At 41.6% G+C, this 21,986-nt stretch overlaps 1 protein-coding gene across 1 annotated transcript in view; it reads left to right on the forward strand.

Annotated features, from left to right (window-relative positions):
* The first annotated feature begins 17,605 nt into the window (after positions 1–17,605).
* The window catches only part of PGM5 (phosphoglucomutase 5), a 192,933-nt gene continuing 188,552 nt past the window's right edge, over positions 17,606–21,986 (forward strand). The window contains exon 1 of the mRNA XM_082612658.1: positions 17,606–18,096. Within this exon, the coding sequence (XP_082468784.1) occupies positions 17,836–18,096 (261 nt within the window). The 5' untranslated portion in view covers positions 17,606–17,835. The remainder of the gene's footprint in view (positions 18,097–21,986) is intronic.

The following is a 21,986-nucleotide window of genomic DNA, read 5'->3' on the forward strand; positions in this document are numbered from 1 at the left end:
CCTACTGAGATACGTGCAGACAGCTCTGCCTCCTTCTAGTTTGCAGTCCTGAGATTTCTCTTAGAGGCAATAAAAAAATTAAAGCAATAGGGATGAGGTTTTGGTGCCTACTGGACATGCCTGTCCTAACCTAACAGAGAAGCTGGGGGGGTTGAGGATGCCCAGGAGCTGTGGCAGACAATGGTGTAAATAGATAGTGTGGGGGAGATGGGGAGGGGACTACAAATTACAGAAAATGAAATGATCATTTATATATAAAAGAAATTTTTTTTAAAAGGAGCCTAGAAAGGTGCAGGAAAAAGAGAAGAGTTTTGCCTTGATGATTAGCCAGAAGTCATTATGGGCTGACTACGTGTGTAAAAGCCATGTTTTTAAAAAATGTACATGTATAGCTACATGTATGTGTGTGTTATTTTTATAATTAGCAGATGGATTTACTTCATTTTTTCCCCTGGGCTTCTTCCCCAAGTTACTGTCCCCTGGCAGGCTTCGTTGCACTTAATGGCTCATCCCTGAACACTGAAGGACAGCTGAGCCTCATGACCCCTGCTCTGGGAGGGTTTGCAATGTAAACACTGCATCTCTAGGTAGCTCACTGCTTAGAGAAAGTATGTCACATTTTAAAACTGTGAGTCCTTTGTGTTTTTCAGTGCTTATTTCATAAGCTTAAGAGACATTAGGCTTGTTATTATTTTTCATGGAGGAGTGAGCTTAGTTGCTCTTGTAATTGATAAACCTGTTTTTCCTCCAGTGCCATCGGCCAAGGTTCTGCAGCAAGAATAAGAGGATGACCAATGGACCAGCATCTCCTGCAGAGCATATTTGGACCATTTTTTACAGAATGAAAATACAAGGGCTTTAGTCTGGGGCAATCTGGCAGGAGAAGGCTGGTATACTTGGTTTCCTTCTGTCACACTTTTTGTGCAATGAATTAGACTTTTAAATCAGCAAATTCAGCGAGATGAGTTAGATCTTTGCACAAAAGCAGTGGAAGATTTCCAGCTGGTTGGGGATATGATATGGAAATGTCTTGCTAAATCAGGGTCTGGTGGAATGTTGCTCTCCTGGCAGCCAGGCTCTGTTTCTCGGCAAGCAATCTGTTGGTTGCATGTAGGATGGAGCACGCTGAGAGCGTAAGCACCGTCTTGCTTGTGGAAGACCTGGTGGTTCAGATGTTTTACATTAGGAACTGGGTGTGGGTTTTTTCAAGTTAAACTAAAGCAGCAGTTCTAGTAGGAAGAAACTCCCTGATCTGTGTCTTCTGTTTCTGGATGCTCTTCCTCAGAGAGCCAGATTTCAGCAGAGAGAGTTGTTAATGGTGGACTTTGGGCAACTGAAACCGTATGGGAGGGATGACAAAGATGGAGTTATGTCATGATCTTCAACACTTTATTTAGAGGCTGTTGATGTTAGAATAATCAGTCAAGACAAACAAAGGCACTCACTTTGGATGAAAATTTTGCCTTCCCTTGCAATTTTAGATAACTGAGTTCTAAGCCTCACACAGCAACACATTTTCCTAACTGATGACTGATTTTTCTGGTTGTGCAAGCAGTGTCCAAATGATCAGGCAAATATCTGGCTTCAGAACAAATATTTTATACCATACTGAGCCAACCATCAGCACTTGCCAAGGTGAGGCCTGACCTCTCCTTTCCTTCCATCTTATAATTTCTGTTTATTAGGTATGAGCTTCCTCTTGATCCTGAGGATTGGCTCTGATGTAACCTGAGTGAAGCTCTTAATGTCCTTTTTCAGACAGAAACACAATTTGGCTCATTTTTCCTGAGTTCATCTTCGCATTTTCTTGCCTCTGGATTCCTGGGACTTTCCTGCTGGAGGGCTGGATGTTGCTGTGTTCAAGGCTGTGCTATATCCAGAACTTGAGGCATGGGGGGAGGGGGAGTGCTACTTAGGACTCAGGATACAAACTGGCAGGTGTTAAGATGGGTGATCCTGGGTAACTCAGAACCGTCAGATTCCTGAGCGGGAGAACTAACTGCCCACACTCTTCCTGGCAATGTGCGTGTCCTTGGTTGAAAGAAGAGCCAGATGAGAATGTTGGATGAAAGGATGAAATTGATGTCCGTCATCATATTGAAAACAACTCAGATTGACTAGTCTTCTGATGGTGATCAGTGGCTGAACCTCGTAAACCTAAGTTAGGGCAGGTTCAAGGAAAAACCATGAGGTGGTTTTCTTTGTCACGTCCTATCTTGCCTTTCAGTTTCCTGTCCCCACTCCTCAAGGATGCCCCCTGCCCACCCCATCTGACTCTCCCTTTCAGTGCCTTGCCTTAGGAAGGAGAGCCAACAAATTTCCAAGTGTTAGCATGTATTTAGCCTTCCAGGATTTCTATTTTCTAGGGAGCCCTAGGAGAAGAGCTGAGCACCCTAAGCTCCTAAGTAAAAATCTGAAAAGGTGGAATTTCTTATGACAAGGGGAGATATTTTGGGGGCAAGTTGAGCTTTCCAGATGAGCTGGGAATGTGGGTGCCTGCTTCTTTGATACCTGAAATATGCCTTCATTTTAGTAGGTTATTTCCACTTCCTCTTTTTCAAAATTTGGGACAATACTTGTAGTGGTTAGGCGATTTGAACCTGAGTTTTGCTATTTACCACCTGTGTGACCTTAGGTAAGTCACTTAATTGCTCCAAGCCTCAATTTCATCATGTACAACGGGAGTAATAATGATACCTTTTCAAAGAGTTTTTGTGCGCTTCTAATGGGGTAATACACATACAGATATATATATATATATATATATATATTTTTTTTTTTACACAGGATATTCTTTAAGGATATTTAAAAATCTAGAAACATTTAGTTGTCTTTAGGGAGATAAACAAGGGCAGGGCTGGAAAACTTCTCATTGCCCTTTTGTACTTTTTGAATTTGGAACCTTATGAATGTATAACCTACATATGATATTAAAATTAAAATGTCCCGATGTTGGGTTCAAAATGGCAGAGTAGAGGGACATGTGCTCATTCCCTCTTGCGAGAGCACTGGAATCACAACTAACTGCTGAACAGTCATCGACGGGAATACACTGGAACTCACCAAAACAGATACCCCACATCCAAAGACAAAGGAGAAGCCTCAATGAGTCAGTGGGAGGGGCGCAATCACAATAAAATCAAATCCCATAACTGCTAGGTGGGTGACTCACAGACTGGAGAACACTTATACCACAGAAGTTCACCCCCTGGAGTGAAGGTTCTGAGCCCCACGTCAGGCTTCCCAACCTGGGGGTCCAGCAACGGGAGGAGGAATTCCCAGAGAATCAGACTTTGAAGACTAGTGGGATTTCATTGCAGGACTTCGACAGGACTTGGGGAAGCAGAGACTCCACTCTTGGAGGGCACACACAAAGTAGTGTGTGCATCAAGACCCAGGGGGAAGGAGCAGTGTCCCCATAGGAGACTGAACCAGACCTTCCTGCTAGTGTTGGAGGGTCTCCTGCAGAGGTGGGGGGGTGGCTGTGGCTCACCACGGGGACAAGGACAGTGACAGCAGAAGTTCTGGGAAGTACTCCTTGGTGTGAGCCCTCCTGGAGTCCGAGTCTGCCATTAGTCCCACCAGAACGCCTGTAGGCTCCATTGCTGGGTCGCTTCAGGCCAAACAACCAACAAGGAGGGAACTCAGCCTCACCCATCAGCAGACGGGATTAAAGTTTTACTGAGCTCTGCCCACCAGAGCAACACCCAGCTCTACCCACCACCAGTCCCTCCCCTCAGGAAGTTTGCACAAGCCTCTCAGATAGCCTCATCCACCAGAGGGCAGACAGTAGAAGCAAGAAGAACTACAATCTTGCAGCCTGTGGAATGAAAACCACATTCACAGAAAGATAGACAAAATGAAAAGGCAGAAGACTGTACCAGATGAAGGAATAAGATAAAACCCCAGAAAAGCAACTAAATGAAGTGGAGATAGGCAATTTTCCAGAAAAAGAATGCAGAATAATGATAGTGAAGATGATCCAGGACCTTGGAAAAAGAATGGAGTCAAAGATCGAGAAGATACAAGAAATGTTTAACAAAGACCTAGAAGAATTAAAGAACAAACACCTAGAAGAATTAAAGAACAAACAAACAGAGATGAACAATACAATAACTGAAATGAAAAATACACTAGAAGGAATCAATAGCAGAATAACTGAGGCAGAAGAACGGATAAGTGACCTGGAAAACAGAATGGTGGAATTCGCTGCCACAGAACAGAATAAAGAAAAAAGAATGAAAAGAAATGAAGGTAGCCTAAGAGACCTCTGGGACAGCATTAAATGCATCAACGTTCACATTACAGGGGTCCCAGAAGGAGAAGAGAGATCTAGAAAGGACCTGAGAAAATATTTGAAGAGATTATAGTCGAAAACTTCCCTAACGTGGGAAAGGAAATAGCCACCCAAGTCCAGGAAGCGCAGAGAGTCCCAGGCAGGATAAACCCAAAGAGAAACATGATGAGACACATAGTAATCAAATTGACAAAAATTAAAGACAAAGAAAAATTATTAAAAACAACAAGGGAAAAACGACAAATAACATACAAGAGAACTCCCATAAGGTTAACAGCTGATTTCTCAGCAGAAACTCTACAAGCCAGAAAGGAGTGGCACGATATATTTAAAGTGATGAAAGGGAAGAACCTACAACCAAGATTACTCTACCTGGCAAAGATCTCATTCAGATTCAATGGAGAAATCAAAAGCTTTACAGACAAGCAAAAGCTAAGAGAATTCAGCAGCACCAAACCAGCCCTACAACAAATGCTAAGGGAACTTCTCTAAGTGGGAAACACAAGAGAAGAAAAAGACCTACAAAAACAAACCCAAAACAATTAAGAAAATGGTAATAGGAACATACATATCAATAATTACCTTAAATATGAATGGATTAAATGCTTCAACCAAAAGACATAGGCTCACTGAATGGATACAAAAACAAGAACCGAATATATATGCTATCTACAAGAGACCCGCTTCAGACCTAGGGACACATACACACTGAAAGTGAGGGGATGGAAAAAGATATTCCATGCAAATGGAAATCAAAAGATAGCTGGAGTGGCAATACTCTTATCAGATAAAATAGACTTTAAGAATGTTACAAGAGACAAGGAAGGACACTATATAATGATCAAGGGATCAATCCAAGAAGAAGATATAACAGTTATAAATATATATGCAGCCAACATAGGAGCACCTCAAGACATAAGGCAAAAGCTAACAGCTATAAAAGAGGAAATTGATAGTAACACACTGATAGTGGGGGACTTTAACACCTCACTTACACCAAAAGACAGATCATCCAGACAGAAAATTAATAAGGACACACAGGTTTAAAATGATACAATAGACCAGATAGATTTAATTGATATTTATAGAAAATTCCATCTGAAAACAGCAGATTACACTTTCTTCTCAAGTGTATAAAGAACATTATCCAGGATAGATCACATCTTGGGTCACAAATCAAGCCTCGGTAAACTTAAGAAAATTGAAATCATATCAAGCATCGTTTCTGACCACAACGCTATGAAATTAGAAATAAATTACAGGGAAAAAAACATAAAAAACACAAACACATGGAGGCTAAACAATATGTTACTAAATAACCAAGAGATCACTGAAGAAATCAAAGAGGGAATAAAAAAATACCTAGAGACAAATGACAATGAAAACACAACGATCCAAAACCTATGGATGCAGCAAAAGCAGTTCTAAGAAGTTTATAGCATTACAAGCCTATCTCAAGAAACAAGAAAAATCTCAAATAAACAATCTAACCTTACACCTAAAGGAACTAGAGAAAGAAGAACAAATAAAACCCAAAGTTAGCAGAAGGAAAGAAATCATAAATATCAGAGCAGAAATAAATGAAATAGAAACAAAGAAAACAATCACAAAGATCAATAAAACTAAAAGCTGGTTCTTTGGGAAGATAAACAAAATCGATAAACCTTTAGCCAGACTCATCAGGAAAAAGAAGAGGACTCAAATTAATAAAATTAGAAATGAAAAATGACAAGTTACAATGGACAATGCAGAAATACAAAGCATCCTAAGAGACTACTACAAGCAACTCTGTGCCAATAAAATGGACAACCTGGAAGAAATGGACAAATTCCTAGAAAGGTATAACCTTCCAAGGCTGAACCAGGAAGAAATAGAAAATATGAACAGAACAATCACAGTAATGAAATTGAAACTGTAATTAAAAATCTTCCAACAAACAGAAGTCCAGGACCAGATAGCTTCACAGGTGAATTCTATCAAACATTTAGGGAAGAGCTAACACCCATCCTCTCAAACTCTTCCAAAAAATTGCAGAGGAAGGAACCCTCCCAAACTCATTCTACGAGGCCACCATCGCCCTGATTCCAAAACCAGAAAAAGGTACTACAAAAAAAGAAAATACAGACCGATATCACTGACGAAAATAGATGCAAAAATCGTCAACAAAATACTAGCAAACAGAATCCAACAACACGTTAAAAGAATCATACTCCATAATCAAGTGGGATTTATCCCAGGGATGCAAAGATTCTTCAATATACGCAAATCAATCAATGTGGTACACCATATTAACAAATTGAAGAATAAAAACCATATGATCATCTCAATAGATGCAGAAAAAGCTTTTGACAAAATTCAACACCAATTTATGATAAAAACTCTCCAGAAAGTGGGCATAGAGGGAATCTACCTCAACATAAGAAAGGCCATATACGACAAACCCAAAGCAAACATCCTTCTCAATGGTGAAAAATAGAAAGCATTTCCTCTAAGATCAGGAACAAGATAAGGATGTCCACTCTCACCACTATTATTCAACATAGTTTTGGAAGTCCTAGCCACAGCAATCAGAGAAGAAAAAGAAATAAAAGGAATCCAAATTGGAAAACAAGAAGTAAAACTGTCACTGTTCACAGATGACATGATACTATATATAGATAATCCTAAAGATGCCACCAGAAAACTACTAGAGCCAATCAGTGAATTTGGTAAAGTTGCAGGGTGCAAAATTAATGCACAGAAATCTCTTTCATTCCTATACAGTAACAACAAAGATCAGAAAGAGAAATTAAGGAAACAATCCCATTCACCATTGCAACAAAAAGAATAAAATACCCAGGAATAAATCTCCCTAAGGAGGTAAAAGACCTGTACACAGAAAACTATAAGATGCTAATAAAAGAAATCAAAGATGACACAAACAGAGGGAGAGATATACCATGTTCTTGGGTTGGAAGAATCAGTATTGTGAAAATGACTGTACTACCCACAGCAATCTACAGATTTGATGCAATCCCTATCAACTTACCAATGGCATTTTTTTACAGAACTAGAACAAAAAAAATCTTAAAATTTGTGTGGAGACACAAAAGACCCCGAATAGCCAAAGCAGTCTTGAGGGAAAAAAATGGAGCTGGAGGAATCAGACTCCCTGACTTCAGACTATACTACAAAGCTACAGTAATCAAGACAATATGGTACTGGCACAAAAACAGAATTACAGATCAATGGAACAGGATAGAAAGCCCAGAGATAAACCCATGCACCTATGGTCAACTAATCTATGACAAAGGAGGCAAGGATACACAATGGAGAAAAGACAGTCTCTTCGATAAGTGGTGCTGGGAAAACTGGACAGCTACATGTAAAAGAATGAAATTAGAACACTCCCTAACACCACACACAAAAATAAACTCAAAATTGATTAAATACCTAAATGTAAGACCAGACATAGAACACTTAGAGGAAAACATAGGAAGAACACTCTTTTTTTTTTTGCGGTATGCGGGCCTCTCACTGTTATGGCCTCTCCCGTTGCAGAGCACAGGCTCCGGATGCGCAGGCTCAGTGGCCATGGGTCACGGGCCCAGCCGCTGCGTGGCATGTGGGATCTTCCCAGACCGGGGCACGAACCCGTGTCCCCTGCATCAGCAGGCGGACTCTCAACCACTGCGCCACCAGGGAAGCCCCAGGAAGAACACTCTTTGACACAAATCACAGCAAGATCTTTTTTGACCCGCCTCCTAGAGTAATGGAAATAAAAACAAAAATAAACAAATGGGACCTAATGAAACTTAAAAGCTTCTGCATAGCCAAGGAAACTATAAACAAGATGAAAGACAGCCCTCAGAATGGGAGAAAATATTTGCAAATGAATCAACGGACAAAGAATTAATCTCCAAAATATATAAACAGCTCATGCAGCTCAGTGTTAAAAAAAGACAACCCAATCAAAAAATGGGCAGAAGACCTAAATAGACATCTCTCCAAAGAAGACATACAGTTGGCCAAGAGGCATATGAAAAGCTGCTCAACATCACTAATTATTAGAGAAAAGCAAATCAAAACTACAATGAGGTATCACCTCACACCGGTTAGAATGGGCATCATCAGAAAATCTACAAACAACAAATGCTGGAGAAGGGGTTAGGAAAAGGGAACCCTCTTGTACTGTTGGTGGGAATTTAAATATGGGGAACAGTATGGAGATTCCTCAAAAAACTGCATATAGAATTACAATATGACCCAGCAATCCCACTACTGGGCATATACCCAGAGAAAACCATAATTCAAAAAGACACATGCACCACAATGTTCATTGCAGCACTATTTACAATAGCCAAGTCATGGAAGCAACCTAAATGTCCATCGACAGATGAATGTTTAAAGAAGATGTGGTACATATATACAATGGAATATTACTCAGCCATAAAAAGGAACGAAATTGGGTCATTTGTAGAGATGTGGATGGACCTAGAGACTGTCATACAGAATGAAGTAAGTCAGAAAGAGAAAAACAGATATCGCTTATTAACACATATATGTGGAACCTAGAAAAATTGTACAGATGAACTGGTTTGCAACGCAGAAATAGAGACAGAGATGTAGAGAACAAACATATGGACACCAAGGGGGGAAAGTGGGGGGCGGGTGGTGGTGTGATGAATTGGGAGATGGGGATTGACATATATACACGAATTTGTACATAATAGATAACTAATAAAACTAATTTAAAAGAAAAAAAATAAAATTAAAATGTCCCTAAATAACTTACCAGGAGTTTGGTTAGAATAAAGAAATGTCACCTTAATGGCGACTGTCTCTTAGCGCAGGTCACTGATGAGTGCTTCATAGAGCTGGTCTCATTGAATCCTCACAAGTGTTGTATGGGGAAGGTGCTCTAGAGGGATTCATGGCTGGGATATCAAAGCGGGGGCTTTGGCAGCTACATTCTGTATGTGTAATAAGTTTGAATTATTTTTGTTATAAAATACTTCAACCATACAGGAAAATATGCAGAAGTATTTTTCTATAATTATTTAAAGTGTTCTTAAGGCATGGTCATAGAGCTTAGTATCCAAACTGGGATACTCTTGAGAAAGAAGGGCCTGCTGTTGATAATTATGCTGGTTTAACAAATGTAAATTGAACAGCCTCAGGCTAACTGGGTCATATGGGCACCTGGAAATCAAGCATTATTGTAACTGTTGAAGTCTCCCCTTGTGCCTCTTCCTGGCCCATGTTCTCCCCCATCCCCCAAGGCAACCACGATCTTGATATAGATGTGCACACTGTTGATGATTTATGTCCATACTACATATGGGTGCATCATAAACTGTACAAAGTATTCCTTTGTGTGTTTCCAAATGTTAGATAAATGGTACCTTATGTTGTCACTTTTTACTTCTTTTCCTAAAAAATTAAAGGAACTAGGGCCAAGGAATAATTATGTATTTGCTTTTGATTGGAGGCAACAGAAACTAATTCTGGCTAGCTTAAACCAGGGAGGGATTTCATAAAGATTATTGGGGCATCTTAAGTACCCCATGACTGGGAAAGAGGAGTTCAGGACAGCTCCTGGGATCTGAGCAACAGGTAGGTAGGTAGGTACAGATTCAACCCCTCCCACACCTGTCATCAATATCAATATCAATATGGCCACAGTGGCCCCCAGTCTCTGTATGTCTGGGTTCCAATATTCGAATTCCAGAGACAGTAAGAGAATCCAGTTGGGCCAGGTGTCCTCCCTAGGTCAGCTTCCGGTATATGATGAAGAATGCAGGGTAATGCAGAAAGGACATAACCACCGAGAGCCTGTCCCATGGTAATGGGGCTATTTCCAGAGGAGGGGAAACTGTGAGTAGGGCATCTAAAGAAGTGACAACGATAGTGAGCAGAGAAAATTTGGTGATGAGAGGGAAATCTCTGTATTTATGGTTTCTTGTGAAAAGGAATATAGAGAAAAACACTTGTCCATTTGGGAATTCCCTTCTGGCATTTCTGAGGGAAATTTATATGGACTCCCAAATTCTAGATTCTGAGAAATATCAGTTGAGAAATCCAGAAAACTGGAAGAAGTGTTATAATTCTCCTGTGAGAATTAAAGCTTAATAGTCCGTATAGAGACCTTACTGGTTTGAAGAAATTCACTGACTTCAAGTTGAAAGCAAGAGCAGGAAATATTGATGCACAGAGACAAAGGTCAAGGTCAGGATTTTTGGGAACCCGGACATGAGCAGTGGAAGAGAAGCATCAGTGAGACTCTCTTGTGTCTGTTGCTCTAAGTGTCTTCATTGCTCTGTCCACTGCTGACAGTGAATAATTCTTGCAGATAAATATTAGTAAGTTTATAGGCCTTAGGATACTTTTTACAAATCGTATTAGTGGTGTTCTAAGAAATACCAGGTTTTGGAAGCAAAATATGTCCTTAAATTGGCTATTCTGACAATTACTTCTCTGTAGTGCTCTTCACCTTGCCAGGAGATCCAAATATTGCATTATTTGAATTCTATTAGAACAGTTGATGCTTTGTGGGGTTAAAAATTTCATTTAAAGAATGAGAATCTTTAAATATTTGTGGAATTATCTTCCAATTTAAAAATTATTTTTATTTAGCATTTATTTTGTGTTAACGTTAATTTCTTTTTAATGTTTTCTATTATCCTGTGTCTATCAGGTAGAGATCATTTTTACAGGTTATTGAATTCAATAATCTTATCACAATTTGTTGGTTAATTATAATAATAAACCATGCATTTGGTATTATATCTTGTTAAACAAAAGACCATGAAAACTTTTCATGTAATCCTATCACAGAAAAATGATTCTCTACTTATTATTATGGTCACATTATTTTTCAAAAACATGTAAGTACAAGTATTATGAAAATTACAGAATACTAACATGAATTCTGGAATTGCTGAGAATTCTCAGAAAGTCCATTTCCTAATTATTGAATCCCAATGATTAAAATCTATCAGAAGTTTGGACACAGTAAAAGGGAATAACACCCTCTGTTGGACACCTGGCAGGGTCAATGATAAAACGTTACTGTTGAGCTCTGAGCTGCTGTCATGAACGACGTCCCTGAGTCAGTCACACTTGTTGGGGGTCTCAGATGCACAAACAGAACTGTTGTTGGATACAAATCTCCAGGTTGATTTTGGCTCCTACCGAAAGTTGGAAAAAATCAATTCCATGATAAATGAAAAGTGACTACTTTCTGGCTTCCAAGAAAACACTAGAAACAGGGGGAAGAAAATTGCCAGAACAGTGAAGGTACCCATGGGCATGGCTGTGAAGTTGGGAGCCATAGTTTAGTCTATGAAACTCCAACCACTGGCATCATTTTTGGGTTAAAACAGCATGTCCAGAAAATCCTAGGTTAAAATGCAGTGGTTGTGTGCATTGTTTCTCTATTTGCTTGAGTTACTTTTCAAATGTGTGTGTCCTCTGTAGATGTACTCTGAGGGAATGGGGGAATGGTTGGAAGAATCTCACAGAGAAAATTAGCCCGGCAGGGTGCATAGAATTGTTGGGGATAGTAGTTCCTGGTTAAGTGTGTGAGTAAAACCTGAGCTGGACCTGGGCTGGGCTAGAGGGACTTGAGGATGGCATCAAACTGGCTGGGTCTGATAACACAGTATTTCACTACCAGTCATGCAAATTCACTTCATGAATTGCATGGTTGAAAAAAACCCATTCATAAGGCAGGAATACTGACTTGTATGGCAAGCCGTGTTATTTAGCTCCATGACATAGATGGATATAAAATAACTTTTTAAAAAATGACTTTACATAGGAATGTTAAAATATTTATTCAGAGATTAGCCATATGTTGGGGGTCCCTTCCTAAAACCCAAACATAAAAACCACCAAAGGAAAATTCCATATAGACTATGATTGCAAATGACTAATGCAATATAATTTAAGTAAAACATGGAAAATACATTTCCTTTTTAATAAAGATCTAAATTGTGTTCCTTTTTGAAGCCTTTAGAAACAAAATTCAGCTGTTAAAAAGTGTTGAGATTCCTTTAGAAAAGTAAACTTTATTTGCCTTTTATAGAATAAAGAACTTTGATAAGACTCTAAAGTTTTAAATAATCTGTTACTGTATATCATTGATATTTCTAGATACTGTGGGGGACACACGGAAGTCAAATCTTCATTCTTGGCAGATCAGAGGCCTATTATGTTTAGGTAAAACTGAATTAAAATAAAACCTTTTGCTCTCCAAAAACCACAGTTTTTACAAGTTAGTTAACATGAAGTGCTTTTCAAAGTTGACGGCAGTGCATGCAGCAGTCAGGAGACCACATCTGCACTGGTTGCGTCCATCACCTTGTGCTGGTCTCAGGAGATTTATAAACAGCATTTCAATGTTTCTAGGCATCCTGTAATTACCTCCAAAAACAAACTCCAGAGGAACTGGAGTTTCCATGTGTGAGATGGATGGCTCTTTTTGCCCAGTTACATATGAAGTCTTTAAGGGTCAATAAAAATAATTTTTTTCATCCTTAACACTAGTTCCCTAATTTGCATGTGATCTTATGCTAGATATTGTGCTGGAAGTTAATCAGACATAGTCCATTGATGCCTCAAAGACAATACTATTTGATACAAAGATTAAGAATTATGGTAATGATAATTATAGCAATAATTATTATAGTAATGATTATAATAATAATAACTATTTTAGTGATAGTAATAATAATAATCATAATAATTACAGCAAGCACTTATTAAGCCCTTATTATGTTCCAGGCCCTGTGCTAAGCAGTTTTCACATATTAGGTCTCTGAATATGATCATCAACCCTAGGAGGTGGGTAGCATTATGCCCATTTTACAGATGCAGAAAGTGAACTTTAGAGAGGGTAAGCAACTTGTCCAAGGCCGACTGGGTAGTCACTGATGAAGGTGGGCAACAAAGTTTTGAAGCCTAGATGTGAGAACACAGAGACAAGTTCACAACCATTTATAAGATACACATGTGACATGCACATTTCCATCACTTGAACATTCACTTTAGTGGCCTTAAACTGAAGGAAGTAGAGAAACAAAGTTCTGTCGGAATTACTATATGTTATTTCATTTGTTGGGGAACAGAAGGCTTAGTGGAAGGTGGCGTTTTAGGAGAAATATATAACTGACTTTCCGTACCACCAGAAGGTGTTTCGGCAGATTAAAAAGGGAACTAGTGCTTCCTTAGAGGACTGCCCCATGACATTTTCCACCTGCTTTTCTGCCTCTTGTCCTGTACTTTTGGCATTTCTTCTGCTCTTAAGAGTCAGTGAGTCAACAGCATGTTTTTAGCATGCCCTGTGTGCACAGAAGTGGACTCCGACTCAGCAGGAATATAAAACTACCATGGGCCAGACCTGTGCCAGCCTTTTCTGCCAGCCAGGGGATCGGGGGCAGGGTAGTGTGGAAGAACAGAGTATAGAGAATAAAATTATATGTAAATATGTATGTGTGTGTGTGTGTGTGTGTGCACGTGTGTATATAAAATTCATTTTAAGTCTCATAATCACTTAAGGGTATTTTTTTTAACTGGGCAATTTTACCAGTGCTCCCGCTTGCACATTCTGATAAGTTCCTAAATGGAAGCCTGATAGAAATTAATCTTTTAATGCCTCATAAGTAAAAAAGCAAATCATAGAATGATATGGCTCGAAGGGATCCCAGAGATCTAAAGTGTTTCATGGAACATTAATGTCCTTGATCTCTTAATAGGTGTTTTGGAAATGGGCCCCATGGTCAAATAAAATTTGGGAATGCTGGGTTAAAGTTAAATAGGTATTTTTCCTGCAGAACTTCACGGAGTCTTTCATATGCTAATGTGCTTTGTGAATCTCCAAGAGGGTGGATAAAGTCTGAAGTGTTTCAAGATTTATTTTACCCCCAATTCTCTTTTTGAGAAATGCTGGTCTAGGTGAGCCAGCTAGCGTAGTCTCTACATGATGATAGCAGCTGACACCTTTTTAAGAGCAAGGAAATCCCAAGGGGAAGGAAGGATATATCAGTTGCCCCTGTTTCATGCCAAGAATTCTCAGTGAGAGGCCTTTCCCTGGAGGCTCAGAGAAGGCTGGAAGGCATCTGTAGGCGAACAGGGCCCACTTCATTGTGACCCACACTATAGAGAAGCTCTGAACTCAGCACAGAAGGATGAGCAGCCCCTTAGAATCAGGAAAATGTATTTATCCCTGACCTAGCCCAGTGAGGACACATGAAGTGGGGAGGGGACTGTCTTAGCTGTAGTTCCAAAGCTAGTCTGAGTGCCTTTCCCTAAGCAGACTAGTTGTGTGAGTTTAGGTTGGGAAGCACTGGTTCAAGAAGACATTAAATTGATGCCCTTTCAGAGGTGTCAGTGTGAAAATGCGTATCATGAAACTCCAAGAATGGGATAGAGCATGCAGGATTTTAAAAAGTTACTTGACTATGAAACGCTTATGCAGCATTTGGGAGGCACTTGTGTTACAAGGAAAACCCTTTGGGAAACACTGATCTAATCCGACCTTCTCATTTTACCAGTGAGCAACTCTGGGCAGGCATTTCTTACCTGTGGAGCCCTTTCAGGTTCCTTTTCTCCATCACTGTGACATATTTGTTGGAATTAACTTGATCAGAATTGGGGGCAGCTTTGAAGAGATTTCTTTAGTTCATAAGCCCTTTTTGTATGTTTCAAGGGCAAATTACTCTGTATACCTTGAGTTTCCATTGTCAAAAGCCACAGATTAATTCAACCAAACTTTATATAATATTACCTTTGCCCAAAGATGTTTATGTACAGTGGTGGTCTACAAAGATATAAAATGTAGTTCTTAGTATATAAGACATTGATAATAATGACAAATACTATATAGATGGCAATAATATGAATATCTAACATTTATTGAATGCCTTTCTGTTTGTCAGGCACTGTACTAATATTTTCATCCTCCCAACAATTTATGAGGTTGGGATTATAATAATCCCCATTTCACAGTGATGATACTGAGGTGAGGAGAAGGTAAGGAACTATTCCAAGGCCACATACAGCTGGAGGAGAGAAGACATATAGAAAGGTGTAGCAGCACATGAAACATTCCTTATGAGTGGTACAAAGTGCTATGTGAGTTCAGAGAACAGAAAAATAATTTTCAAAAGACTTTATCAGTGAAAGTGTCAATTATGTGGTGGACAGTTACGGTTTGTTTGCCCATCTCTCCTGCCTTTGGGGACCAGCACCCCCTGGCTTTGGAGGAACTTTGTCCCTTTCACTGTGGGGTTCCTGCTTTGTGGTTGGATGCATTGCCTCAAACTGGACCAGAGTCTTTGGGAATTTGGGGATTAGAACCAAGGGAAGAGACTTTCCTTTTGGCTGGTAAAGCTGTAAAATCTTATCTGCGATGTGCCTGACTTGTCTTCAGCCCTGGGGAAGGAGCTGGGCTGTGGTAGGAGAGAATGATGGTGATGTCAAGAGAGAGGCAGGTCCTAGAAGTGCAGAGATGGAGTCCTGGAGACCTTCTGGTTATCTCTGAGGCTTGGAGGCTGCATCCTTTTCTTCTTGTCTGGGACAGAGGACTTACCACCCTCTCTTCTTCTGGGAATGATACTGTCCTTCCTTGCAAAATGAAATGTTATTAGAAAGTGGTTTAAAAAAATCCCCCATCATAGAGATGTGCACAGGTCCTTAGAAGTGTTGACATTCTATTTGGTGCTAAGACAAGGCTCCCTCAACCATCAAGTCAGGAGCTTTACAGGGGAATGGAGAGAGTAGAGGCAAAACAACAACGACAACACACACACACACAAACTTCGCTGTTGAAGAGAAAAGGTAAAGAGTCTCAACAGGATTCAGTTGATTACTTCACACTTTAATGATATTAATAAAAAGGGGAAGGGCCACATAAGAATTTGTACTGAATGTAGGTGCCATCTTGGCCACTTCCTTCAACCTCACAGAAAGCCTCCTTTTTCTCATCTGTAAAATGGGAATCATATGCCATTACTACTTCTTTTAGTTGTTTTGAGCCTCCAAAGAGGAAACAGATGCAAAGCCTTTGTCAACTGCAAAACAACATATAAGTGTGAGCTGTTATTCACAGTCATCTTACTATGATCAAACACTTTATAATCCTGCAGCAAATCCAGCTTAGTCCCAGGAAGTGGACAACATTTGGAGGAGGAGAAGAAGCAGGAGATTTCAGTGACTTTAGTGGGTGCAAAAATGCTTTGAGGGTGAAAGGAGATAGAAGCAAAAATGAGAATTGTTTCTTCCCTTTTGGGGCTTTATCCTTTTTCCTGTTGATTTTCTATGGGGAATTTCTTGATTTGGGATTTTTGGTGGGCTTTATGGAGAGAAGGCAGAACATATTGACCCCCCCCCCACCCCACCCCCAAATGCCAGAAAGCTTGTGAAAGGAGCAAGCCCAGTTCCTGGTACCCTGTCCTTGTTTAATTGGGGTTTGTTCATTCATTCCTGGTAAGACCTTACAAAGGGCTTTACCCTCCTCCTAGTTAAAGCAATGAATCCTGGTAAGAGCTCCGCAGTGTGGACACGTACAGTGTGGGACAGCCTGTTTCTAAGCAGGAGCTGGGCCAGGGAGGGTGAAAGGTCAAGAAGAATAAGGAAATACGCGTCCACGCATCTGTGTTGCTGCTGTTGCGACCACCACAACAAACAAGCAAAAAAAAAAAAGTTTTCTTCCTGAGAAGTGTGCTGCCTTCAGAGAGCCTGGGGAAAAGTGTGGATGGCTGGGTGGATCCTGTTGGATTGAAGGGCCTGACAGTATGTGATTCCCTGCAACAAATGGTAGTGGTGGGGTGTGTGTACACACGCAGACACACTCGCAGCGCCCAGCCTCCAATTTCAGCGCTGGCAGAAGATAACAATTCTCAGCTCGCTCTTCCAGGGTTATTTTTGGCTGGGGCTGTTCTCTGATGGCAAAAGGTTTCAGCCCCCTCCCAACTCCACCCCTGTCCTTGTTCAAAAGAGAAACTGGTGCTTGTAAACCGCTCACTCCCTGGGAGGCCGGGAGGCAGGGCTGCGGGTTGGAGGGGAGAGGGGCCGCGGGTACGGGGAGAGGACCCCCAATCCTGGTCAAGTTCTCACCACCCCTTCCCCGGCTGTTTTCTAGCGGAGGGTGTGCAGGGGGAGACGCGATCACCGGGGAAGGCTCGGGCTAGGCGCGCGAGGAGGCGTCCCCGGTATCGGGGTAGCTGGCCCTGGGAAGGGGCTTTGGGGACACCCCGAAAGTGGGTCCAGCTGGGAGAAGAAGCTGCGGGCACGTCGGGCGCTCCGGCCGGAGAGGAAGTTGGGCGGGTGCGAACTTTTCTTGGAAGGTAGAGGCCAAACTCTGCGGGGGCAGCTAGGGGCCGCGCGCAGAGGGAGGAGCGGTCGGCGCGGCAGGAGGGCGCGGGGCGCGGGCCGGCCGCAGAGGGGGCCGCGGCGCGAGGCGGAGCCCGGGCGCGCCGCCAAGCTGGTGGGGGCCCCGTCGGGCTGCAGATTCCCTCCGGCTCCCGGAGCCGCGGCAGGACCGGCCAGGAGGCGCCATGGAGGGGAGCCCCATCCCGGTGCTGACGGTGCCGACGGCGCCCTACGAGGACCAGCGGCCGGCCGGCGGCGGGGGGCTGCGAAGGCCCACCGGGCTCTTCGAGGGTCAGCGCAACTACCTGCCCAACTTCATCCAGAGCGTGCTGTCGTCCATCGACCTGCGCGACCGCCAGGGCTGCACCATGGTGGTGGGCAGCGACGGCAGGTACTTCAGCAGGACGGCCACGGAGATCGTGGTGCAGATGGCCGCGGCCAACGGGGTGAGTGACATGCCGCCCCTCGCGTCCGCAGTCCCCCTCCTCACCCTGCCTCCTCCGCCGGCCCGCCCCAGGCCCAGCCCAGACCCCCACCCTACTCCCGGGCTCGGCCGCTCCCCCAGGTCCCCTCCGCCCGCGTCCCGCTACCGCAGCTCCCCGCAGCCTCCCCGGCGCACCCGGGACGCCCGGGCTGTGTCGCGCCCGCCGTTCCGAAAGGCCTTAAGGGTTCCTCGCCCTTCTTTGAGCCCAGCCGGGCATCCCGACCGACGTGCCACATCGCCCTGAACTCTCTCTGGACGCTGACCATGTCCTGCACCTGCTCGCTGTTCTCGACTTTCTCTTCCCCAACCCTTTAAAAATATTTCCTCTGACCGTTTTCACTACCCTCCCGCTACCAATATATTGATAGTTGTCCCCCTCCCCCCAACTCCTGTATCCTATTTGCAGTCTTCTACTCCACATCTTGGCTCTGCCAAATTTAACAGTAGTGTTGGCTCCGAAGACACACACACACACACACACACACACACACACCAGTGTTGGTTACTGACATATTTAGCAAGCGTGGACCCTGAAGATTTTTAATATCATTGGTTCGTGGAGTTATATTTCATAATTGATTTGATTAGGGAAAGGATGGGACGGGGATCAATGTGAAGCTATACAGACTGCGCTCTCGGTTCCGGGCAGGCAAATCTCTAAATGGTCAGAAATGGGATTTGCAATGCTTTTCTTGAAGCAGTTCCCACCTTCTCTCCAAGATGCCCTTTGGCAGTCGACAACATTTCATGCCTCTTCCCCCCCTGCAGTTTTCATCCTCTTTCCCTCTCCCTTCTCGCACCACTTAAGTAGTCTTCTTTTGCAATGTGAATTCTTAGACCTTGAGTTTATCTCTTTCTCCTTCCTTTCTCCCTATCCTACAACTAGACGCACCTTTTGACATATCCCCATACCCTGATCTCCTCCTTTCCAAAGCCACAGCGTCTCAAGAGGGATACTGACTTCAAGGGTCCCTGAGTTCTCTGTGGGAAACATTGTCTAAAAGAGGAACTTAAGCCTTGTTAATGCAGTCAGATCCACACACACAGAACTTCCCTTTAAGTGAAACCTCTGCAGATGTATAAATGAGTGTGAACATTTAAAAAAGCGAAACTAAACAATGATCTGGCTTTTGAATGCCTCCTTCCCTCCTTTCCAACCCTATCCTTTTTAATTTTCTCATTTCTTGCTTAAAAAGACAGCTTTGAGGTTGTCCATGCTTCACATTTGTCTACTATAACTCCCCTTTCTCAGTGTTTCAGGAATAGGGAAAGAGGATTTTTTTTTTTTACTAACCAAAAAGCAGTTGGGTGAAACAGGGCCTGGCTGGGGTGAGGGTGAGCTGGGTGGTGGGACTGTGATCTCCAGCCCCAGCAGATGATGCTGCTGGAGATATAAGACTTGTATTTCTCTCTGCCTCCTCACTTGGGATTGATGAAAGTTGGCCTGAATCAGGGATTTGGAGAGAGGTTAACAAATGGTCTTTTACTCTTGTCTGACAAAGCCATTCCCATGGAATGATAGAGAATAATGAGCCTTGGGAGAGCTGTGGCAGCTTTCATACTCCTTCCTGGGCCAGGTTTTCCAAGGAGTGAGAAAAACATGGCCTGTCCAATATTTATTGCGGGTCAGGATAGTTTTGGAGTTACAGTTGTTGATTTGCATGGACGCATTATTATTATGCTTTATTATTTCTTGGCATACTTTACCCTAAGGGCTCTTCAATCTTTTAACTTCAGTGGGTCTTCTCTGTAAACACATTTTATTGACTTTAAGAGTGGAGTTTATTTTAGGAGATAGTTAGCATACGTTAATATATACCTAAAATAGAGTCAAATTTAATCTACCAGTTGTTATGAAGGACAGAATGGCAAACTAAAGTCCACACAGAAGCACCGTCTTTTAAATAATCTGGAAGTATTAATTCTAAGATGGACGAGCATGGGGGAAAGGGATGGTTGACTCTTATAAAGATTTCAAACAGCCAGTTTTCACCAATCTTTTCCTCATTTTGTTCAGCTTCGTGGGAGCTTTTGCTAAAGCAAAGTGAATAATCAGAAGGCTGACTTCAGGAGAGAGGCGGTTTAAAAGGGACCACCGGGGCTTCCCTGGTGGCGCAGTGGTTGAGAGTCCGCCTGCCGATGCAGGGGACGCTGGTTCGTGCCCCGGTCCGGGAGGATCCCACATGCCGCGGAGCGGCTGGGCCCGTGGGCCATGGCCGCTGAGCCTGCGCGTCCGGAGCCTGTGCTCTGCAACGGGAGAGGCCACAACGGTGAGAGGCCCGCGCACCGAAAAAAAAAAAAAAAAAAAAAAAAAAAAAAAAAAAAAAAAGACCACCGTAAGCAAAATTGGTCTTGCATGATTGCAAATTGATGGGGATGCACTTGCCTCCTGACTTGGCCTGCTGATTATACTCAGGAATGGGGAACTTCAACTCAATTCCAAATGCTTTGGCCTTTTTTGATTTCCCCATTGGATATTCATAGTAAAAAAAAAAAAAAAGAAAATAGTGGAAGATAGAATTTATTCTCTTTGAACTGACTTGAATATGACCACGTGGGCTGCATTCTCTCTCTCTGAAAAACCTTGGTTTTGATTGAAAAAGTTAATTTTACAAAGCAGTTTTTCTATAAAAAATGATAGTTACTCTTCGATTATGAAATTGCTGGAGGAAAACAGAAGTTTGGAATTTCTAAAACAATAAACTACACTATTAATATTTTAATATCTCATAAAGTTTGAAATAGATTCCTACACAAATACCTGTACAATTGGAGATGTTAAAAAACTTTCTCATAAAGTTATGAAACTTTCAAGCTTTCAGAAAAGTGGAGAGAATAGATTAACGACATCCATATGCCCTTGTCCTAGATTGTTGACATTTTTTATGTTTGATTCATCTTTTCGAGAGGCTAAAGTATATTAAAATATATTAAAGAACATGACATTTTACCCTAAGTTCTTCAGTATGGATCTCTAAAAAAGAAGAACATTTTCCTTGATAGAGACAGTATCATTAACATCCCAAACAAAATAAAAAATTATTTCTTTACGTTATTTATGACCCAGTCCACATTCAGATTTCTTCAATTATTCTGAAATGTCTTTTATACCTAATTTGTTCAAACTTGTTTCTTCTAATCAAGGAACACACATTACATTTGTCTTAAGTCTCTTTTAACCTAGAAAGTACCTCCCTTTTTATTTTTATTTTGTTAACGAAATTGACTTGTTGCCGAGACTAGGTCAGTTGGTTTTTCTATAGAATGTCTCCTCCACCTCCTTTCTGGAATTTTCTGATTACTTCTTTATGGTGTCGTTTAACTTTTCACTCTATTCCCTGTGTGTGTGTGTGAACTAGAAATCAGTCTAAAGGCTTAATTAGGGTCAGGTTCGGTATTTTTTTATAAGATTATTTCATAGGTGATGGTGTATATTCAGTTGCATAATACAAGGAAACATAATCTCTGGTTGTTCCATCATCCGTGATGCTGAGATAATTATAGAGCTATGGTGGTATGGTCCATTATTTTCCCCTTTGAGACTAGCAGTAGGCTGTGGGGTGAACTTTGTACCATGTGAATATTCAGTTCCTTATCAATTTTTACCCAATTGTTTTAGCATCCATTAATGATACTGGCTTGAGTTGATTATTTCATTAGGGGTTTCAAAATGATGATTTTCAAATTTTCTAATTCTATCTACATGTTTTAGCTGGCATTTTTCTATAAACTGGGTATTTTCCTCACTACTAGGCTATTTGATTATTCTGTAATATAGTTCCTTCTGGAAAGACAGAATATGTGTTTATTTCTCTCTCTTTTTTAATTACCAATTTTCAGAGTAAGAATTTG

This window comes from Mesoplodon mirus, assembly GCF_964341445.2.
Source record: "Mesoplodon mirus genome assembly, chromosome: 1".
NCBI lineage: Eukaryota > Metazoa > Chordata > Mammalia > Artiodactyla > Ziphiidae > Mesoplodon > Mesoplodon mirus.